The 21,796-nt window shown below is 37.0% G+C and overlaps 1 protein-coding gene across 1 annotated transcript in view; it reads right to left on the bottom strand.

Moving 5' to 3' along the window:
• The window catches only part of hydin (HYDIN axonemal central pair apparatus protein), a 120,993-nt gene that overhangs the window by 56,582 nt on the left and 42,615 nt on the right, over nucleotides 1-21,796 (bottom strand). The window contains exons 21-30 of the mRNA XM_051656808.1: nucleotides 18,348-18,488; nucleotides 15,522-15,835; nucleotides 13,490-13,612; nucleotides 12,277-12,457; nucleotides 9,292-9,501; nucleotides 9,046-9,186; nucleotides 8,315-8,489; nucleotides 858-988; nucleotides 539-678; nucleotides 322-458 (exon numbers count right to left, since the gene is read on the bottom strand). Of these exons, the coding sequence (XP_051512768.1) occupies nucleotides 322-458; nucleotides 539-678; nucleotides 858-988; nucleotides 8,315-8,489; nucleotides 9,046-9,186; nucleotides 9,292-9,501; nucleotides 12,277-12,457; nucleotides 13,490-13,612; nucleotides 15,522-15,835; nucleotides 18,348-18,488 (1,693 nt within the window). The remainder of the gene's footprint in view (nucleotides 1-321; nucleotides 459-538; nucleotides 679-857; nucleotides 989-8,314; nucleotides 8,490-9,045; nucleotides 9,187-9,291; nucleotides 9,502-12,276; nucleotides 12,458-13,489; nucleotides 13,613-15,521; nucleotides 15,836-18,347; nucleotides 18,489-21,796) is intronic.

The raw sequence follows: 21,796 nt of genomic DNA, 5'->3' as shown, positions 1-21,796 counted from the left end.
TATATATATATATATATATATATATATATATATATATATATATATATTGCCAAATGGGGAAAGAAAAATAAACCTTTTTATTTTTTTCTTTGAACTATGTTTATTTCCTCACCACATTGGCATTTGTTTTAAGCATAAATGTCACTAAATTTGGATAGATTTCTCTGAACACAAGACTTATATATTTTGCATGTCATGTAAATGTATCCTGTTTTACAGACGTTTAGACATTGTACTGAAAAGAAGACAAAAATACTGAGTAAGGTCATTTGTTGCAATGTAAAATTGAAATCTATAGAACATTCTGCAGTATGGACCAACCTGTGCCTGCTAGTGAGTTCCTGTCAGCTCTGAAAGATACAGCCACTGGACAGGTGTTGGTTACTTTGACAATGTGGGTCGCGACACTGCCATTGATGACATAGCCGAAGTCCAGTTTGTACTCAGGCAAACTTAACCTGAAGAGAGGATGAATCAAACTGACATCATTGAATGCTGGGGAAAATAACAGACTTCTACAGTACATGGATAAACTTACTTGCAGAGCTTCTTGAGCCAGTTGTTAGAGGATCCTGCTGTTGATCCTCTTTGATCAGTGTATCGGTGTTGTTTATGTATAGCTATTGCATTTTCCTTCACAAGGAGCTGCTCTAACTCCATCTGCAGCAGGGCATCATACTACGGCACACACATATACACAATATTTATAATACACAGAATAATATATCACATCTGTCTTTACATACAAAGCTGCAATAACAGACACAGCCCATTTACACTAGGGTTTTATAAATTGCATCATAAAGTACTTCCCAAAACACTGCGCAGTGGTGACCAATAATCACAGATAGACTCACAGTGGGAATGTAGTCATCTTCAGGCATCTCTTCTTTTCCTGTGGCTTGCCGGCTCAGCATCCCCTCCCTTGATTTGTCACTCTCTACCAAATTTTTTGCCTCCATTAGCAATGAACCATACATCTCCTCATCTGTCCAGAAAAGAGAAAACAACTTAAGGTTTTATAGCCTCTTCTTAAGAAGAAAATTCTTTCACTGGCTTAAAATTTACTTAGACTTGTTTTTATCTGTGATTAAAAACCATAACTAAATATAATATATTTCCTGTAGTCTAGGTCATTTTTTTCTTTTACCTTGCAGAGTTTTGTTAATGTTTTTTTTTTAGGGTGAGGGCATGTTCAGCATCTGACTGTTGGCATCTGCCTAATTTAACAAGCTTCTAACAAGTGATAGATTAATTTGTGATAATATACCACAGTGTTTGATTGGACACATGTCAAGAACAAAAGAAATGGGAAGAATTTTTTTTATCACTTTTAATAGTTTAAAAAAAGACAAGTTTATTTATTTTGCTATCTTCAATTTGAATGTTAATATGACTTTTTTGTTGTTGTTTGCATTTAGCATTGTTTTCCCCTTCAGTCTCAATTCTTGATTAGTATTACCGTATTCTCTTCATCCTTTCAAAGAGAGCTCTTAAAGGGATAGTTCACATAAAAATGAAAATTCTCTCATCATTTACTCACCCTCATGATATCCCAGGTGTGTATGACTATCTTTTTTCAGTAGAATACAATTGAAGAAAAATAGAAAAAGATCTTAGCTCAGTAGGTCCTTAAAATGCAAGTGGATGGTGATCAGACATTTGAAGCTCCAAAATTCACTGACAGTCAGCATAGAATTCATCCATACGACTCCAGCTGTTAAATTAATGTCTTCTAAATCAATACACTCGCTTTTGGTGTGGAAAAAAGATCAATATTTAAAGGGGTCATGACATGAGGAATCAAATTTTCCTTGATCTTTTCACATGTAAGAGGTCATTGTACTATAAAAACATACTGTAAGTTACAGAACAGAAAACTTCCTCCTTAATAGAAAAATAGCATTTATTTAAACCAGGCGCTAGAAACGGGCCGTTTGGAAGTTGTGGAACTTGTGACGTCAAAAGGACCAAATACATCTGCATATGACTGCCTCCAGCAAGACATCAACACCTATTTTTGTCATTGCACATCTGGCCCCGCCCACTGGTGCTCACAGTCAATCAAAAGTGAAGAGGAGAGAGGGCCTGCGTGGATTGTATGTTTTTGGCTCATATCAGAGTGGACTGAACCAGTCACAATATGATTCAAGCTTTGCAAATGATCTGAAGGATGCGGCAGTTAAACACCACCAGACCCCTGAGTAAACAGTTTCATTCACGAATGTTTCAAATGTCATGACTGTTTGATAGTTGCTGTGGTTAAGGGAACATTATGATAGATTCAGATGAAATGTCTTGGGTGTACATTACCTGTTAACCCTGAAATGTAGTTTTATAAATTATTATGTAAAGTTTGTTCATTTTCTTTCGACAGAGTTTCAAATATGGTTGTATTTGAGGGACTGCATGAAGTCAGCCAATCAGAACAGTGGGCATTTACACTGAAGTCTTAAAGGGCCAGATAGATTTAAACTGAGCTTTTATACAGAGGGCCAGAGACAGGGTGGAAAATGATCATATTTTATTAAATTATGACTGTTTTGGTGGGGAAAAAAAACAAAACAAAAAAAAACTTTATTGACATTATAAGTGGAGCCCAGGGAATATAATAAAATTATATATATATATTTATATATATATATATATATATATATATATATATATATATATATATATATATATAAAAAAACCTTTTTAAAACTTTTTAACTATAAACTGTCACTTCCTGTAAGCTTCATGAGAGGGTGGAGTTCATGTGGTCTCTCGTGTGACGCATTCGCATTGCCATGTTACGGACGCAATCTCACGTTCTCCTCTCGGTTGAGACATCCTGGATAAGCACACAAATGCACCATTGTGAGTAAAGAAATAGATACAAATACAGATCTAAACCAAAACCAACAAAGCTTCTATACAGCGTTCCTCCTACTCAGCTGTAAACAGCGCTGCTCTTCTGGGTGTGTCGCACGTGCCTCAGTTCTCCAGTGTCTTACGTGCCAATGTGATTACGTCACACATGCATACCGCTGCTGACTGGAAGCGATGATTTAGATTAGTTAAAAAGTACTTAAATATGGATCTTTTTCACACCAAAAGCGATCGTGTGGTTTTAGAACACATTAATTTAACCGTTGGAGTTGTGTGAATGATGTTTATCCTGATTATCTGTTCTTTTTGGAACTTCAAAAGTCGGATCACCATCCACTTGCATTTTAAGGACATACTGAGCTAAGATATTTTTCTATTTTTCTTTAAATGTATTCTGGTGAAGAAAGAAAGTCATACACAACTGGGATGTCATGAGGGTAAGTAAATTATGAGAGAATTTTCATTTTTGGGTAAACTAACCCTTTAAAGAAGAGGAAACAGTGAAATTGTTATATAGTTTATTTCAAATCATATTCTGCCTTGACAGACTGACTTAACTGATCCTAAGAAACTGTCCACTGGTATTACAGATTCAACATTACAGATACAACATTACTGCTCTTACAGATACCAGTAGTCTTTTCTTGTAGGCCTTGAAGTGTAACTTGACATACAGTTGAAGTCAGAAGTTTACATACACTTAGGTTGAAGTCATTAAAACTCATTTTTGAACCACTCCACAGATTTCATATTAGCAAAATATAGTTTTGGCAAGTCGTTTAGGACATCTGCTTTGTGCATGACACAAGTAATTTTTCCAACAATTGTTTACAGACAGATTGTTTCACTTTTAATTGACTATATCACAATTCTAGTTCTAGGGTCAGAAGATTACATAAACTAAGTTAATTGTGCCTTTAAGCAGCTTGGAAAATTCCAGACAATGATGTCAAGCCCTTAGACAATTAGCCATTTAGCTACTGATAGGAGGTGTACTAAACTGGAGGTGTACCTGTGGATGTATTTTAAGGCCTACCTTCAAACTCAGTGCCTCTTTGCTTGATATCATGGGAAAATCAAAAGAAAGCATCATGTGGCAGCATCATGTTGTGGGGGTGCTTTGCTGCAGGAGGGACTGGTGCACTTCACAAAATAGATGGCATCATGAGGAAGGAAAATTATGTGGATATATTGATGCAACATCTCAAAACATCAGCCAGAAAGCTAAAGCTTGGTCACAAATGGGTCTTCCAAATGGACAATGACCCCAAGCATACCTCCAAAGTTGTGGCAAAATGGCTTAAGGACAACAAAGTCAAGGTATTGGAGTGGCCATCACAAAGCCCTGACCTCAGTCTGATAGAAAATTTGTGGGCAGAACTGAAAAAGCATGTGCGAGCAAGGAGGCCTACAAACCTGACTCGGTTACACCAGTTCTGTCTGGAGGAATGGGCCAAAATTCCAGCAACTTATTGTGAGAAGCTTGTGGAAGGCTACCCAAAACATTTGACTGAAGTTAAACAATTTAAAGGCAACGCTACCAAATACTAACAAAGTGTATGTAAACTTCTGACCCACTGGGAATGTGATGAAAGAAATAAAAGCTGAAATAAATAATTCTCTCTACTATTATTCTGACATTTCACATTCTTAAAATAAAGTAGTGATCCTAACTGACCTAAGACAGGGAATGTTTTCTACAATTAAATGTCAGGAATTGTAAAAAAAAAAAAAAAGAAAAAAAAAAAAGAAAACTGAGTTTAAATGTTTTTGGCTAAGGTGTATGTAAACTTCTGACTTAAACTATGTACCAGAAGAAGAATCAGATCAACAGGTAATCAGAGAGCAACACAGCGTTACTTCCTCAAACAAGACTTCAGGGTAGGGTTGCACCAGCTGTGCGTAAGGCAAGGGCGTAGCCAGGAAATTACTTTGGGTGGGCCTCAATAGAAATGGATGGGCCAAGTATTCACCCAAACAGAGCAGCGGCACATTCAAACAGTTCTTTCACACTTTCAGAAATCAGAATTTATGCATTTTTGTAAGCTATTTTATAAATATATATTTGAAGTCAAAGAATAATCTCTAATATTCTGGGTGGGCCTGGGTGTAAAGTTTGAACATAAAGTTCACACTAAGGGCTTAGTAACTACTAGTTAGTAAGTCAGTGCTTAATTTGGTTGCACCACCTGTTCTTAAGGCAAGACTTAGCTAATAGTTCGTAAGCTCTCCATAAAGTAATGCATAGTCGCATAATATGACATTTACCTGTATTGATCCAATAATCAGCCCTCAAATTTGTACACAGAAATGTTGAAAAGTGTGAATTTCAATTTGATCTTGTTACAGTTGATGATCAAACATTGTTTGAGTCACAAACTTGCAAAGACTAACAGGCTCAGGACACAAACGAAGAGTTTAGAAAACATAAGGATTTATTGCTATAACCAAAAGGGCAAAAAACAAACCAAAAATCCCATGGGGGGAAAAACAAACAAACTACCCCGAAGGGAAAAAAGGTAATCCAGGCTGGGGTAGGGAAAACAGGACACCAGGACCATCTGGACTGAAACAGGAACAGGGAATAACATAAAATGGAACCGACATGAACCGACCAACAAGACCAACTGGAGACACACAATACCGACTGAATCAAACAAGACTGGAAACAAAATGAACTGGCACTGGACAGCAAACACGAGGACACTAAAATAGGGAGAGAAATCAAATGGGTTAACAGGAGACAGGTGAGGTAAATTAACTAACAATAAGCAAACAAGGAGGTGGGGTATGACGTAAGACAGAGAGACACACGGCGATACAGAAACAAATCAAAGCCGCATGCTCTCAAGACAACAAAACACCCGAATGGCATGAGCACACATCGCCAAGACAATATACGCCCAACCGAAAAACAAGACGAGAGAATGCGTAGCAACGCCAAACAAAGCGATGCCACGCATTCTCACACTAAACGCAACCTGAGCATACATCGTGAGGCAAACACCACGCAGTGCACACAACAGGCAAGTCAGGATCCAGACATGAAACAAGACGGACTGAAGAGCGCACGGCAGGGAATACAACTGAAACCACGCGTTCACACAAAGACATACAACGAAACACAAGACAGACATGGGATGATGATGCCACAGTCCTGTCAGACCAAAATCCAGACTGACAGAGTGATAGGACCGTGACAGTTTGCTCACATAACTGTCAGCTGTATTATTATATCCCCATTAAAATACGATACGTAATAAAAGTAGATTTGATAAATAGTATATTTGCCCTGTGTGAACAACAATATATAGGAACTGTATCTAAAATAAATAAGGGGTGATAAATAAATACTAATACAACAGGCTGGAAAAATAGACATTTATTCATTTTAAAATCCTATATGTATTTTTAATGTGTTGAAATTTGACACTGGGCAACGCACCCTGAAAACTGCCCCGTTAGAACGGTTTCATGCAAAAGAGTTGCTTAAAAGTATGTTTTTCTCTCATAAATGTGAATAAGTGTAAATGTCAACATAATACTGTATGTCGAATGGGTTGAAGCCTGTCACGCAAAACATGAGATCATTGATGTCATAAAATATTAGTCTGCTTTTTTATTCCAACCGTTACTCCTGGTCAGAGGCTTCCGTAAATATTTAGTTTATATGTAGGGTTACTTTCTACCTACGTTTAATGGTGCAACGCTCAAATATTTAGTAGTGCGTAAATTGTGACGTAGTGCCCATTTACGCCACAACTAGGCTAAGTTGTTACTAATGTAGCTGGTGCAACCGGTCCCAGTTCCCTCTGACAGCAAAACTGCTTTAGACACATTGAAGATAAATAACACATTTTCAGGATGGCTACAGATCAGAGAGATATTGCACAAGGTTCTGAGCTAGTTCAAGGTCCTGAGCTAGTTCAAGGTCAGGCCTACTTGAAGCATTATGTCTGCAAGCTGGCACATGATGGCTGTGTTTGATTTAAGGTTAAGCAAGCCAGAAAACTGGGCCAGCCTACTTTCAAATTTATTTCATGAGAACAAAAAATGGAGCGTATTCAGGAAGAATCTGAACATCTCAAAGTGTTCAACAATTTTGTGATCTTGAAGCTCCTTTGGCTTCAGACTGGCTAAATTGGTTAATTAATTAATAAGGTTAGATTAATTAGATCACATGAAGACATATGATGTCTGACTTAGCCAATTACTTAGCCTAATGGCTATATTTTTTTCTCAGTAGCATTACTCTGAACTCTTAACTCCTTCTAATTAATTCTCCTTTAATGGAATTTTTTCACCAGTTTTATCATCAGCTAGGCATAATTGTAAGTCTACTTGCTTAAATAAGAAGAGCACACCTCTCCTTAACAAGCTGCATGATGAGGTATGGTTCATGTCCATAGTACAAAAAGAGTGGGATGAAGTTTAAGAGGGTTAGGAATTTTTACAAATGTTCCAAATCCCTAACCCTAAAGGCCTCAATATACTTCCAGTGAAATCGAAGAATGAATGGGTGTGACATTTTTTGTTCGTTTGGTGGTTCATAACAGCTCGCCGGGGTGAACTTTTAGGAAAAATTCTTATCAGCTACTAAATCCCTTCTTACTGCCATTGGTCCACATCATCAGTAGGTGTGGCCTGGAGCTCCACCTACACTGAGGCCGATGGCTAATTTTGTTTATGTTGTTCAGTGAGTCAAAATCAGTCAACATGAACACATCGATGTGCAGAGTTATTAGCGAGCTGGTGCAAATATACCTACATCTATACGATTGTTTGTTTATAGACATTTTCCAAGACGAAGTCATGTGATTTTTTTTATTTTATTTAGTCTACTAAAGGAATCAAATCTTCTCAAATACTCTCAAGTGCCCATTCATTCATGTGCCATCTGCAGCAAAAGCCATTCACACATCTGTCTGAAGTAAGATATGCCTCTATCACCATTGTTTAATCTTTGTTCTGCACATTAAATATACACTCATCTTTGCAATGGTATCAGTGTCATAATAAATTACAATAACAGAGTGTAACCGGTGCATATTATGGCCGTAGCATGTTAGTACATTAACGTCATGAATTCATAATGTAAACAAGACAAATTAAAAATGTTCTACTGCATATATATTACTTTAAATCACCAGCTTCTTTTACTGACCTCATGTAAATTCTACTCAGAATGAGGCATAAAGTCTTTGATAACACATTTTTAAGGTTTTACATGTAGCGTTCTCGTATTTAAATGTACTTCTAAATGCCTTCCGCATTGGTGTGGCGGGTGTCTGAATGTTCGGAAGCAGTATACCATTGCTCGGCTGTTTAGAACTTATTTTTACCCCTGAATGAAGAAGAACTTCTACAGGAGTATAACAAGGCCTTAAGTATGAGCAATAGTAAGTGATATTTGATTTAACAAGCATCACTAATGAACACTTACCCAGGTCTCTAGGTAGATCCAGACACAGTCTAGGGAAAATACCCTCTCCTCTAACAGTAATGATCTCAGTCTCATAGAAGGCCACTTGCAACTGAAAGGTCGTCTGAAAACTCTCAGGGATCCCTGGCAGGTAATATACACTGAGTTTCATTTCAGCATGTTGCTCTAGGTGGCCCTTCAGAAGAATCAGAAGCAATCACATTAGCCAAGCGAAGCACATGAATGCACTGTCCACAACAATAATGTATAAAGGGCAAAAAATAATTTTCTTTATTATCACACACGATTCACTTTGACCATATAATTGTGTCATTACCAACGTGATATGAAAAAAAAAGGGAGAAGCTTGTTCACAGTGGTTTGCTTGTTCACAGATAAACTGCATTGTTTTGCCCTAAAAAACAACTCGCATTAGCACGTGCCACTGTGAATGAGCTTCTCACATGCAATCGTGAACATACAACAAACATAAAGATTTTCACTGAAAAATGACATTTGGGTTGCTTTTTCAACAAAACCTTTCATATGACTTGAAATATGACGCACAAGTCACATGGACCGCTTTAATGTTACGTTTGGGTACTTTTTTTAAGCTTTAAAAGTGAGGCATCCACTGCAACTGTATTGAAAAGACAGACTGTGATATTCATTAAAACACCTCCTTTTGTTTTCCAAATAGGAAAGAAAGTCAAACAGGTTTGGAACGACACAAGACTTGGAGTACAACTCGCCTTGCTAGGGATGATGAGAGGCTGTCCAGGTAAGGGTTGCTCAACAGAGAGTCCCTGTTCTCCAGATAGAGTAGAGAAATCAAAACCAACTCTCCCTGTGTTCTTCAGAGTGATCTCTGCCTCTGCCACATGATCAAACAACTGCAATTAAAGGGAACGAGACAGAGATATTAGCACTGGAAGCAGAACCATGCCTGAAATCATCCTATTGCTCTAATGGTGAAAGTGAGATTTTGGTGCATTTACCAGCAAGCCAAAGTCAATGTCATTCTTGTCCAGTGTATATGAAACAGAAGAGGCCTGACCCTTGAGTGTGATCTCATAGGTGGGTCCTCCCTCCACCTCACACATTGCCAACACATGAGCACTGATGTCTGCATGACCAAGAAACGAGAAGGTCAACAGCTTGGTGTCACCAGGCTGCAGTATCCCATACAGTGATGAGATGTCAAACACCTGCAACATAGATGATGTGAGAACATCTTCACATAAGAAGAGAGAGCAGAGTAAAACTCAGAGAAGACCTGAATTGCATGGAAAAGACACATACACTGTATATTCAAACAAATGCTTCAAAATATATAGTATGTAAAAAACTTAGAGGATATCTGAGACTGTAAGGGACACTCCGTCTATGTTTCAAATGGTATACTAGCTTAATACTTCTTACTGAATACTGCACAGTATCCAACTTATTCCTACACCCCGTGATGCTTTGCGCAAAATGTGGGAGGTACTTCCGCTAAGAAGTAAACACAGTTGTAGTTGCATCGTATGTCCATTATATATATGGATATACGGACTATATACGGATAGCCATTCCATCTTTAATAGAGGTTTGGGAGGACAATTTAAAGAAGTGGCCACAGGATGTATGTAGAGCCACGAACTGCACGTAATCCCTGAGCTCTGTAAGGCCATCGAAACGTGTTCTAGCCGGTACGACTTGAGCAAAACATAATACAACACTCACTAAGACCTTGTTTATAGCTGGTATTTGTTTTGTTCAATGATTCAAAATAAAATGACTCACTTTATAACATCTCAACATGTCTCTGTTTATTGACTGATCACAATACATGTTGGTCTTGTACATCTGTTTCTCAAACCATTTGAAACATTTGCTGCAACACAGTGGCATCTGCTGGATTCTTGAAGAACAACAGGTATAGTAATTAATGCACATCATCACAGCATTAAAATGCATCTCTGGTGATCCGATCACATGTGGTCAGGCGAGACACATCTCTGTTAGCCGCACAAATGCATCTCCTGTGAGTACTTGTTACATATAGCAACACTACTTCATAAAATAATAAACCGGAAAAATGTCACAAAAGACAAATAAGCTTGGAAAAATGGAGCGCCAGGTACAGCTGAAATTTAATCTACTGTAAGTCCACACAAAGACACACTGAAGAAGATCCGTAAAGGCCTTGAACATGTATATGTAAGCTCATTTTCATTTTTTCCCGATTGGACAGTTATTTCCTATTAAAGCCATGTGTCACCAGAGTCATGAACAGTTTAAACTCTTGATTTAACGCAGCGGTTGATTGACAGATAAGGAGTGGCGCTTCGCTGCATCCCGAACGGTATTTACAGCGTTTCAATTGTGTTTTTGACTACCTCCGTATGTGTTTTTTGTGATTCGATAACAAAAGGTTTTGCACCCCATTTACACCTGTATATAGTGCTGATTACTTGTCATCGGATCATCCGAATCACATCCTAATACCAGAAAACGGGGACTAAATAATCCTAATACCTGAAAACAGGGTCTAAATGACCGCTGCCTGCATTAGCGAATGCTACAGAACGACTTCCGGCGGAAGTTCATCCCACATCCGTTTCCCCAGTAAGACCCCCAAGAATAAGTTGGATACAATGAATACTGTGTATTGTTTTCTTTTAAATAGTAAGTGAAACAGTAGCCATTATTCCACGATAAAATTTTCCAACAGTATTATGCTACATTGTTGTCACATTCAGCGAGTGCTGTCCAGTTATCACACTAAAGCCAATTATACTAATACAACAGGCTGGAAAAATAGACATTTATTCATTTTAATATATTATATGTATTTTTAATGTGCTGAAACTTGACACCGAGCGACGCACCCTGAAAACTGCACTGTTAGAACGGTTTCATGCTAAAGAGCTGTCTTTGGCTGACTTGATTCAATCATGGACAGTGGTTCCACATGTTTGAAATTAGTTTTCTCAAATTAAAATGACCATGTTCTTTCAATGTAATACTTCAAGTAGAGGGAACCTAAGTAAATCAAGTAAACCCAATAAAATGTTCATGTCGAAATAACTCAAATTAAACTCCTTTAGTGATATGCATGCTGGTGAAAGTAAATGTTAGCATGCTAAACACATGCTGGTTGGAAGCACTACTGTGTGCAGCTTGGTCACTATGATATGGTTAGCACAGAAATCTGTAGAATACTCAAAATGCATTGATACTCAACCTAAGCTCAAACTGATGGTAACCTCCAAAAATTCATCTAAATCTGAAAATAACAAAACATAAAACACTAACCATTCTCCCCACTTATATTTAGGCTATCTTGTACAAAGACCAATAAAATCATGCTTCATTTTAACATTTACTCTCACTGTTGAGTTCCATGGAATGCATGCTGAGAACTAGAAATCATCTGCCTGGTTTCAGTTAACCAAACAAAAAATATGTTGTCCCAATGCAAATGGATTAGGTAAAGCACTTTTTTTAGTTGAATCAATTAATTGAAGTTCCATTGGTTACATTCATTTTTTGAGTAATTTGAACATGGGAGGATTAAGTAAAACTGAAAACGGTGATTTTTTTTTTCTTTTTTTTTTTTGTGTGCATCTTGTAGATAAAAATGTCTATTATTTATTTTTATCCAACTTTGAGGATAAATGTCACATTTATGTAAGTCTGATCAAATAATGAGTCAAAAAGGAGGTGCCAAAAATGGCAGTTGATGTTACTTTTAGTTCATTCTTTATACTGGAAACGGAAAGTCAGGTCAAGCACACTGCATTGTGGGATACAGTATTACACTTAGTAAGCTCTGCTGTATACTGCTCATTTCGTCAAATGTAGTAAGTCATCAGGGTATTCTATGCATACAGAAAATGTGCGTATTGTGCACAGAATACTGTACCTACTAAATACTGCTGCAAGAGTAAGATGAGTATGGTAGTATGCTATTCTGAATGTAGCCAAGGTATACCTACCTCTTTCACACCAACACTTGGATGCCCCATGGCTGTCAGACTGAAAGGTCTAGTTCCGAGCTCTGTACTTGCTGGCCTTTGTGTGGAAGAAGTCCTATTCTGTTCCTGTCCATTGGATGCAGAGCCACCAAGATAGATTTCATCCAATTCCTCCTCTCCCAATTGTGCTATGTCAGTTTCACTGCAAAAATACAAACAATTGATTAAAAATTACAAAGGGTTTTCACAACTGATCGGATCTACATCTCTCTCTCTTTCTTACTTCTCTTCTCTTGCCAGCCTAAAAGGTCAGACAAAAACTAAATTGAGTCTGTTAAGACAGCCATTAATTACACAAAGCATTAAATAATTCAACAGGTGTAATTCATCAGAAGAAAAGTTCACACAGAAAGTCAATGACGAAAGAGAGAAATGGAAAATAACACAGTAAGAAAGAGTGTGTTGATGGAAAAATAGGTTGTGCAACCTGTCTTGCAGCAACAATGCAGATTTAACAATTTTTTTTTAACTATTCAGATGTAAAGTTTTATTGAGGCTGGGCAGGTTGTAATGCTGTGTGTCATTAAGCAGAGTCAATAGGGGGCAGTGCTGTATATTCAATCAAAAATCTAATGAATCTTATTTTTCTTCTCCACATCTAGGTAAAATATGTATAGATTTCTCTGCAAATGTACAAACCAAGCTTTTTTTAATGTGTGTGAGACATCTCTACACCTTTAAAAAAAAAAAAAAAAAAAAAAAAAAAAAAAAGGAAATCACGGAATCACTGAATCAAGCTGAAAGCACTGCACAAATCACAGTGCTGAGTGTGTTGCCTTCAGAGTGTGAAGGGAAGTCTGGTGCAGGTGTTTTCAAAAGCAGCCATTCCACTGAACAGTCTCAAGAGAGATGTGCTGCCAGAAACGCCTGCTACACTACACAAATGTGCAGGATCATGCCTCACATTTACCTGCCCCCCTCAGTATGTCATTGCATGCGAATGTGATTGGTGCTCTTGAGTAGGCTAATGATTCTGTAGGAGGCTATGCTTCATCATCTCATTATCAAACTTAGAGAATCAGTGAGGAGGTGAGGTAATACTCAGAGGTCTGCTAACATGATGAGATTTGGGTAAACATCCCACTTTATATGTATCCTCATAATTCCTGCTTATAATCAGTGTGGCTTCTGGGAGTTGTCAGCCTCCAGTCTCGCACAGAAGCTGTTCTCAGACCTGTTTGGGTCCGTCTTGCCAACAGCCTCTCTCCGCTCTAACAGCTCCCACTGCGTCTCCCTGCTCTCCTCTCTTCTCCCCCCAGCGTATCCTTCAATCCCTCGGCTCTTCTCATCAAAAAACCTAACAGAATGGAGAAAAAAGTAATCAGGCTCATATCAGCCACAGACACCACAAGTAAAAACTGTCCATCAGCAAGAAATCCGCCAAGTGCCAGGAGCCCAAATGGATCAAGGAAGCAGCGCAATAATAGGGGCTTCACCCTTGGTTTAATTACTGATAGGCTTTTAATTAGCAGGCTGGACAATGCATGCTGAAAGCCCTGGTGTATTGATAGGAAAGGTCATAGTCTTATTAGATCATGCAGGAGGTGGGAACTGAAGAGTGATTAATCTTCACTGACTTGCACTGTAGCCCCACAGAGGGCTCTATCGATTTATCCGATGCAGGACATGGCAGCCACTAAACAACAATTTAAAACTACAAAAACTCAACTCTAAGCTTGCCTGCAGTTGGCCTGCTATCGACAGATTTAAAATGGATCTTTGTGCAAGTCATTTAAATGTTCTAAACAGGAACACTTGCTTTGTCGAAGGCCACGCCCACACTGAACCTTTTTTTTGTTAAAAATGTATTGATTTTGCTAAATTTACATCTCTCATCCACACTGGAACAGCATTTTCCTCCACCAAAAACCACATACTTCGAAAAATGCTGATGTTAGAAAATGGAAAACAGACTTTTTAACCGAAAATGTATTTGTGGGGATGTGGCATAAAATCATTTATCAAATTTATTCAATGGCTCAACAACAGAAGGCACTATTTTAGAACACTGTAAATGAGATCAAATGTTTGACAGTTATTACAAAGACAGAGTGTTCCATCTGTGCACTGCAGAGACTGTAAATGCTGATTACCCATTATTTAGTTACATGCTGTTCGACTATACACTCCCATCAGCAAAGAGTGAGCTATCAGCTGCATCAATCAGCCATACATCATCAGCCGTTTATTAAATTATGGTAAGTTATTATATTTCCTCACTGGGCCTGCAAGGCTTCACTGTACATTTGTACATACTAAAAATTTCTGAAAAGTTATGAGTGCTGAATTAAGACATTGATTGCTTAATCTTCAAGGAGGAGAGTCGTTTCATTCCCACTCATTTATTTATTTATTGTTGTTTGTTGTTGTCAACAGAAAATCAATACTCCTTGAACATTTTGCTCAAAAAGTTGTTTATGCAGCCTTTGAATTGCTAAAAATCAGCTCAGGTCCATACTATCTGTCCCTTTTTCTGCAGTTTGCTAGATTAAAAATAAATTGTCTCTGAACGGAGGCACAGTACAACCAAGTTCACACTGCAGAGGTGCCCCTGTGCTCCAAGCCATTTCAGTGTATGCCTCAGGACTACAAACCAGGCAGAGAGGCACATCTTACAGTGTCTTACGCTGAGTAAAAAGAAAAGAAAGCATCGGACCCACACTGTAAAAAGTGGAAACCTGCAATTGTTACCATAAGGAGTTTTATTTTCTACCTGATCTAACCCTAAAAAAAAATTTTGTTGGTGTAACCTAATGTATTCAGGTTGATTCAGACATACACAATAATATTTTTGACTTTAATGAAACCAGTTAATTTAGATTTTACCACATTAAACACATTTTTATGTTAACAATATTGTCAGTGCACACACAATCTATTCTAAACTAAACATCATAAAGATGATATCCTATTTGGAAGCAAAAGGTTAAAGGGATAGTTAACAAAAAAATAAACACAAAAGGAAATGTTAGGCAGTATGTCGCAATTAACAATCATTGCATAATTTTTCATACAATGAAATTGAATGGTGAGTAAGGCTGTCATTCTGCATAACATCTCCCTCAGTGTTCCACAGTGGAAAAAAAGTCATACAGGTTAGGAGCAACATGAGGGTGAGTAAATGATGACAGAAATTTCATGTTTAGGACCTATCCCTTTAAGCTTAGATTAGCAATTTGAACCTCAAATCAATGTGCTGGTCGTACCTAATATGGCATTGCTGTCGGTCTACCAGGAAGGCCCAACGGTAAGAAACGTAGAGTGGGCTGCAGTTGGTCATGGTGAGTTTGCGCCGGGATTTTGTGTTGTTAAGGATGCAGCCGAAGTCAAGTGTGGTGCTGGAGAACTGTAGATTGGGGAAGTGGACCTCACCCCTTAATGCCACCCTGTCCTGCTGTGGGTGGCCATGGTAACAGAGTTCTAGCACATCCTCAACCACATAGGTAAAGCAGTTCTGTCGATACATGGGGTTAAAACGCACCCACAGGTCTTTCTGAGCTCCGACGCCCAAAACCAGACTCTACAGAAAAAGTGGAGTCCAGTTATTATAAACAGAATGAAAGGCCAAACATTCAGATGCATTGTCCTTGCCTGCACACTTGCATGCACAGATGTGCAACAACAGGATAAAATAAAAACGTATTGCATTTTAAGAAGTGTTATTATCTTTAAAGGTGCAATATGTAATAATTTTCATGCAATATTTGCCTTTTTTTTGCCAATGTGTGAACGGCTTGTAATGCAACTTAAAAAATGAGCCCTTCCCGGACTTCCTAGGTTGCCTATTAAAGCCTGTAGACTGATTTACATACGAAGGGAGCAGGTTGCTTTTGCTGGGAAAATCCAAAGGATGTGACATTTATGACCGCTCCCAAGAGCCTTGCCTCAGTAATAGCTTCTCTTCCGCTATTCAACAGTGACAACAAACTGCAACACTAGGTAACGTTATCTTAGAAATGGAATCCAGCAAACGTCCGGCTCCCAGCACAACACCGACTCCTACACCAACTCTGAGTAAGCCACAAAAAAAAAACAAACAAAAAAAACATTTATCTACTGAATCCAGTCTGTCTAAGTGGAAACGTGATCGTGATAGAGCGAAAACTAGAGTGAACATCGGCAGGGCATTTGATTTCTGGAGGGACCTTCGTTCGGTTTTGGGGATCAGAACCGACCCTGAATTGGCGTTCTTCTTATTGGACAGGTAAGCTTACATAACTGCAAAGCATGTGAAATATAGTGCCATAAGGATTGATTGGTGTAATTTTAGCTACCTTGATCTTGCCTGCACAGTAACTGTCATTATCAATGTTAATCTGTAATTATTCAGCAAGGTAAACTACAATAACACATGAAATGAATGCTAGACAATGCAAAAAGCTCCATTCATTAGTGTAACGTAATTTAGTTATACAGAAAATATATACATTCTATTATTATAAAACAATAACACATCGATATATCGAAATGACAGTTGTGATGGAATCACATCAATACTGAACTGTGTCAACATATTTATAATGTACAGTCTATTTTATAAACAGCTACTGTCATCATCCACCAAATATAGCTTACAGCTATTGATAAAGCTGGCTAGCTAGCTAACGCCGACATAGGTTATCGTATAAATGCAGTCAATGTATCATGCAAAGAAAAGTAATTACTTAAACTACAGTTTTGCATAGTCAGACCTATATCCACACTTTGTTTTAGCCCTGTTCCAGCACTGGAGAGTCAAATATAATATACAGTCTCAAAGTTTGTAGTAAAACAATCATACTGTAACTGCGTAATTTTAATTATGCTACCTCATCTGTCAGCATGATGTCGGTGAATCACGTTCAGTCTCATTGTAGGTTACGTCATTGTTTTGGTCGATGCTCGCTCGCGTCCCTATGGAGTGTGTGCGCGAGCACGAGCACCAGCAACAGGTAGCTGGCTGCAGTTCACTTAACGGCCACAGGTGTCATTAATAACACGTGTTTCTGAATCTTACATACTGCACCATTAATGAAAGCTAAAATGAAAACTAAATGAAAACATTTTCGTTAACTGAAATAAAAATAAAAACAATTGAAAAAACTAAAATTAACCTTAAATACATTTTCTTGACTCTAACTAACTAAATTTAAATAACATGATCACAAATTAATTTTAGTTTTAGTTTTTGAAACACAGTATATAATAACATTTGAAGCCTTTAAAAACCGCTTTTAATAAACATCACTAGATAGCAATAACACTGGATGGCCCTAAGAAGTGTAACGCATAAAAATATGTTTATAGAAAACATATAAAAAGTATCATATAAAAAACATATTTATATAATATCAGTTAGCACAGCTTTGGCAGCTCTAAAACACTAAAATAAAATTAAAAATACTAAAAATCTATAAACTGAAACTAGGAAACAGAAAAATCTCAACTCAAAATAACAATCAGATTTACAACTAAATTGAAAGGACATAGAAATAAAAAAAGTAAAAATGGTAAAAAATAAGGCTGTATTTGTTAATATTAGTTAACTACATTAGTTAACATGAACTAAAATTGAACAAAACTTTTCCAGCACTAATTATTCTTGGCTAATGTTAATTTCAACATACTGTATTAGTCCATTTTTAACATTTAAGTTTTACATTTTAACATTAGTTAATGCACTATGAAGTAACAATTAACATTTGTTAATTTATAAATGAACATTAACCAAGATTAATAAATGCTGTAAAAAAAAAGAAAAAGAAAAAGGTAGTTCAGGATACCTAGAGCATTTACTAAGGTTAACAAATAGAACCTTACTGTAAATTGTTAACGTGAAAACTACAATAACTCTAATTTTAAGTTGCTTTTTGATTTGTGGAAGCAGTAGTTAATTACTCCAAAAGCTAATGACTTCACATGCTTACTTGTATTGCAAACTATTATAATGCTGTTACACTGCCATTACATGAAACTATACAGCAACTTTCCTCGTACTGCAGAGGTATACATAGTTTGTTCATCTTTAATGTGTGCTCAGTTAACCTGTTTACCTTTGAGGTTGTGAACTCATCCCCTTCATAATCACACAGGCCGAAGGGGTCGTGCAGGGTCAGTTCTATAGAGAGGTTCAATGAAGACACACTCTTTAGAACCAGCCTCTGATACAGTGGAACCAGAAACACATCTGGAGCCTGTGGGTCATACAAAATCCATCAAAATGTGAATATGACAAAATAATAACCATATCTTCAAGTAGGTTGTGTGAGATATATGAAACAAATGCTAATTAGCAATAGAAACTATTATTTCATCCTCCACTTCTCATCGCATCTCAGTGTGCAGGTCAGAAACTGTAAATGCTAATACAGTAGTTATTTCAAAAAAAGATTTGACTTAAAATGTAAGCTTAAATTTTACTATTCTTTCTAGTTTTAATCAAGTCACATTTACACAGTAAACTCTAAAATTGTCATTACAGTATAAAAAATTAAAAAAGAAATCAAGTGGTCCTAATTAAACATTACACTGGAAAAATTGCCAATATTTTACAAGATTTAACAGCAATGTCTTACAATAAACTGCTGCTTTCAGAATTTTATTGTAAAATCAATGCTGGCTAGGCCATTTTCTCTTATAATACAACAAATTATTGTAAAAAAGAAATAACAATATCACACTGCATTGTGGGATAATTGTCTTTCATTTGAAGTTACCATTATGGTGTTTAGTGTTCCCTTTGAAAGGGGAATTTGACTTGTATTTAAAGTTAATAAATTAATAAAAAATTTATAAAAGCTGATGCAATTGTGTTTTATGAACATTACACCGTGCTGCAGAAAACAAAAATACTTCAATTTAGAGATTGACTAAGTCTGATCAAGATATTATAGTCTACACACTACATGGTGCATTTGTAAGAAGAAGAAAAATAGTTATAATCAAACAGTGAGGTACTGATGCTTGCAATGACAGGCCATGATACGATTGATCTGTTATTGCACATAAACTTTTAGCAGAGTTGGCAACCATGTAACACACATATATCAACAGCATACAAAACTCAACAATGGTGACAATTAACAAACACTGCATGTTAAAAAACATATACAGTACATTTGATAATTGTGATTCTACATTACAGCACTGCTACATTACAGCAAATTCCTGGCCCTGTTTATTAAGAAATCACACTATACAGTTGCCTTTTAATTGTAATAAATTGTAGAAATACTACTGTAAAATATACTGTGAAAGTCAACTAGTAGCTAAGAATTTACTGTAAACTTACATGATTTTAAATAATTCTGAACGAATCCAAAACCTGTAACAGTGATTACATCAATATCTAATGTAACAGTACACAGTATAGAGCAGTATATTCAGGGACTGGACAATTACTTAAAATGTATTCTAGCAGAGCATCTTTTGCTTTTATTGTGCATTACTTACAGATATTTCTGCTTTAGATACTGATTTAATTTTATAGGTAGCAGGCATAACTGTTCGGATTGAGATTTGTGCCGTGCCATGTGTTTTCATATTAGGAATAATATGTCATATTGTAAAAAATGCCCTGAAAATCAATTTGTATATTATAAAAAAGTTATTTTCTGACATTGAGACCAGCTGGGATTGATGATTTTAAAAACATTATCATTCAAGACCCTTTGTGCATGTCAGTGTCAATATTTACCAGCCAAATTTCAACCTCTCTCTTTCTCTCTCTCCTCCCTCCTCCAACCCAGTCACTGAGTTTTCCCTCTCCCTTCACTTTCCCTTCTCTCTCATCTCTCTCTCTCTCTCCATTTCCCACTCACTCTCGTTAATTGCTTTATTCCTGCAAGCTCCACTAAGGGAGCATTCAGTAAATCTAGCAGCATGGGCTGTCAAAACACAGACGAAAGCGACAGAACCAGATAAAAAGAATGCCACAGAAATACATTTGCATTTTTAGTTCTAAGATGAAGACTTGCAAGGCACCCGAAAGCAGCTGTCAGAAGATATGAGAAGTGTATGGAAATATGTACTGCTGCAGCAAAAATTGGACAGAACAGGAATCTGACAAGGAGTGTGTTGTTTTCTAAATGTGTGTGTGTTGAGAGAGAGATAATAAAAGTGAAATACGACAGACAGAAAATCATTCTCATTATAATGATGGTTCCCCCTGCGCTCACTCAGCTTATTCTACAGCTTTTTTCAAAAACAGTGGAGGACCTGAGATATTGAGGCATCAATGCTGAGCTGTGGGCTGGGTTTAAAATTATTTTGCCATCTCAGCTCGCTTACAATCACTGTGCAAATGAGAAGTAAATTTGGATGCACATTTAAATGAGTTGTACTTACATACATAACAACTGCATTGTTTTTACAATTGTTTGTTTTAGAGCAATCTGTTTTTATTTTCAACAGACATATGCCCATGCCTTGATCTTGTCTTTTTGCAGTCAAGTGACTGCCATAATGATAACTGATTTCTCAGTAAATACACAGAAAATAGATGTCTTTTGTTTTCATGTTAAAGGGATAGTTCACCCAAAAATGAAAATTCTCTCATCATTTACTCTCCCTAATGCCATCCCAGATGTGTATTACTTTCTTTCATCTGCTGAACTCAAATGAATTTTTAAAGGAATATTTCAGCTCTGTTGCTCCTCACAATGGAAGTGAATGGTAACCAGAACTTTGAAGGCCCAAAAGGTAGCATAAAAGTAATCAGTGGTTAAATACATATCTTCTGATGCAATATGATAGGTGTGGGTGAGAAACAGGTCAATATTTAAGTACTTTTTAACTGTAAATCTACACTTTCATTTAGAATGTGGAAGTGACTTTCACTTTCACATTCAGCCACTTACTGGTTGGGGCTGGTCAAAGGTGGAGATTGATAGTAAAAAAAGACATAAATATGTATCTGTTTCTCACCCAAACCTATTATATTGCTTCAGAAGATATGGATTTAACCACTGGAGTTCTATGGATTACTTTTATGCCTCCTTTATGTCATTTTTGGACCTTCAGAGATCTGGTCACCATTCACTTGCATTGTTTGGACCAACAGAGCTGAGATATTCTTCTAAAATCTTCAATTGTGTTCTGCAGAAGAAAGAAAGTCATAAACATATGGGATGTCTCAAGACTAGAGATAGTCCGATACATTGACTGATATTTGGCTATTTTGAGATTAACGGCCAATAACTGCGCATGATTGGCTAATTAACAGATGTTGTCATTCTGCCTAGTGTCAGTTTCCAATTCTACAGAAAGTCTTGTCAATGAATGGTACACTTGCATTGTTTGGACCAACAGAGATGGGATATTCTTATAAAATCTTCAATTGTGTTCTGCAGAAGAAAGAAAGTCATACACATATGGGATGTCATGAGGGTGAGTTAATGATGAGAGAATTTTCATTTTTGGGTGAACTATCCTTTTAAGTGGCATTCAAAAATTTGCAGCAGGTGTACAGGAGAAGATATCTGCCTCAATCCAAGCACACTTT

The sequence above is a fragment of the Myxocyprinus asiaticus genome, chromosome 26 (assembly GCF_019703515.2).
Source record: "Myxocyprinus asiaticus isolate MX2 ecotype Aquarium Trade chromosome 26, UBuf_Myxa_2, whole genome shotgun sequence".
NCBI lineage: Eukaryota > Metazoa > Chordata > Actinopteri > Cypriniformes > Catostomidae > Myxocyprinus > Myxocyprinus asiaticus.
Note: the sequence above shows the minus strand (reverse complement) of the source record. Positions and strands in the feature narration are given on the sequence as shown.